The sequence below is a fragment of the Penaeus monodon genome, chromosome 22 (assembly GCF_015228065.2).
Source record: "Penaeus monodon isolate SGIC_2016 chromosome 22, NSTDA_Pmon_1, whole genome shotgun sequence".
In the NCBI taxonomy this organism is placed as follows: Eukaryota; Metazoa; Arthropoda; class Malacostraca; order Decapoda; family Penaeidae; genus Penaeus; species Penaeus monodon.
The window spans coordinates 4,060,515-4,061,881 of record NC_051407.1 but is presented as its reverse complement, the minus strand read 5'-3'; the positions used below and the strand labels follow the sequence as shown (position 1 = coordinate 4,061,881).

Sequence of the window (1,367 nt, the reverse complement as noted above, 5' to 3'; positions counted from 1 at the left end):
ACAAAGCTAGTAATATGCTGCTAATGCAGTATAATACTTCATTAATCAAAATGCTGTATTATCAATTTCCGTACATTAAATTTTCTGTTGTATTCCATTAATGTATGTGAATGTGGCAAGTAAACTGACATCTCAACTGCTTAAATCTTTAATATCATCTCTTACAAAACATCTTCTATCAAAAACCTGAAGGATTTTGAAGAGCACTCCTTAATGATAGGATGCTAAACACTGACAATATAAGACCATACATTGTATGACACTTAATGAATAGGCTATACAAACCACTGCCAATAATGCCTGACAGCTACTCTTCACACTAAGTATGTATACATATATATTTGTGAATAACCATATGACCTTGTACTGCAGACATGGGACATGACACTTGTCATACTCATAATATTTATTACAAATTTCAATCATCATCCCAAGGATTACAATGTCAATCACCTTGACAGTAGCCACCCAACCAAACCCACACACACTTATTATAAAACTTATGAAGTTTCTGCAATCTCTTTGAAAAAGTAGCTGCATGGAGGGCAGATTTGATGACTCTCTCATAATTCATCATGTACCAGGGCTAGTTATAGCCTTCGATATTAGGGTGTGCAGATAGGTACCCAAGAGATTACAGAAAATGGGTGGGCCAGACATGTTGCAACCTACAGGCAGCACTGGTCTAAATATTCTCAGACTAGCTCAAGCAAAGCAAATTATTTAAAGGTCTTTCATCAGGTACTGGAAAGAGTACTGGAAAGAGTACTGGAAAGGTTTTCATAGATATGTAAACCTTTTTCAGAAAATCACCTGCACAAGTACACATATACCAAGAGTACCAATTACTTAATCGTCTCCTTACTTTTAAACTGTGTATCTACTGATTTCATTATCATTTGCAACTAGACTGGCTCTCTAGATCTGTTTTACATGCTCTCTTTTTCACCTGTCCTCTTAGATCTTGCATTTACCTATACATTTAGAGAAAGACTGAAAAATGTCAAGAGAAAGAGCTATAAAAAGTTAAGAAGAAAAAACGGAAGTGCTGATTAAGATCAACTCTGCAAGCTATTTGTAAAATCTTGAAAACAATAACTATAAGATTTGTGTGTTTCCATGAGGTTCTTATTGGGGGCTCTATCGCTGCTGAATGTATTCCCCGGGCTTGAAGTGATTTGCGACATTCACCGTCCACTCGTCTTCAACTCCTCTTGTAAATTCTCTTATGAATCTAAGTGGTATATAGGGGGGAGAAAACAAGTGAGCAATTCCTTAATGGAAGGTCTGCATTAGTAACTTAAATCTAATGCTATGGTATCTGAATAAAATAATAATATGTATGTGACATGAGTTTTCAAACAAAG

The 1,367-nt window shown here is 35.5% G+C and overlaps 1 protein-coding gene across 1 annotated transcript in view; it reads right to left on the bottom strand.

Annotated features, from left to right (window-relative positions):
* Positions 1–132: 132 nt before the first annotated feature.
* LOC119586834 (m-AAA protease-interacting protein 1, mitochondrial-like) overlaps positions 133–1,367 on the bottom strand; it is a 6,392-nt gene continuing 5,157 nt past the window's right edge. Inside the window, exon 5 of the mRNA XM_037935562.1 lies at positions 133–1,234. Coding sequence (XP_037791490.1) covers positions 1,141–1,234 — 94 coding nt within the window. The 3' untranslated portion in view covers positions 133–1,140. The remainder of the gene's footprint in view (positions 1,235–1,367) is intronic.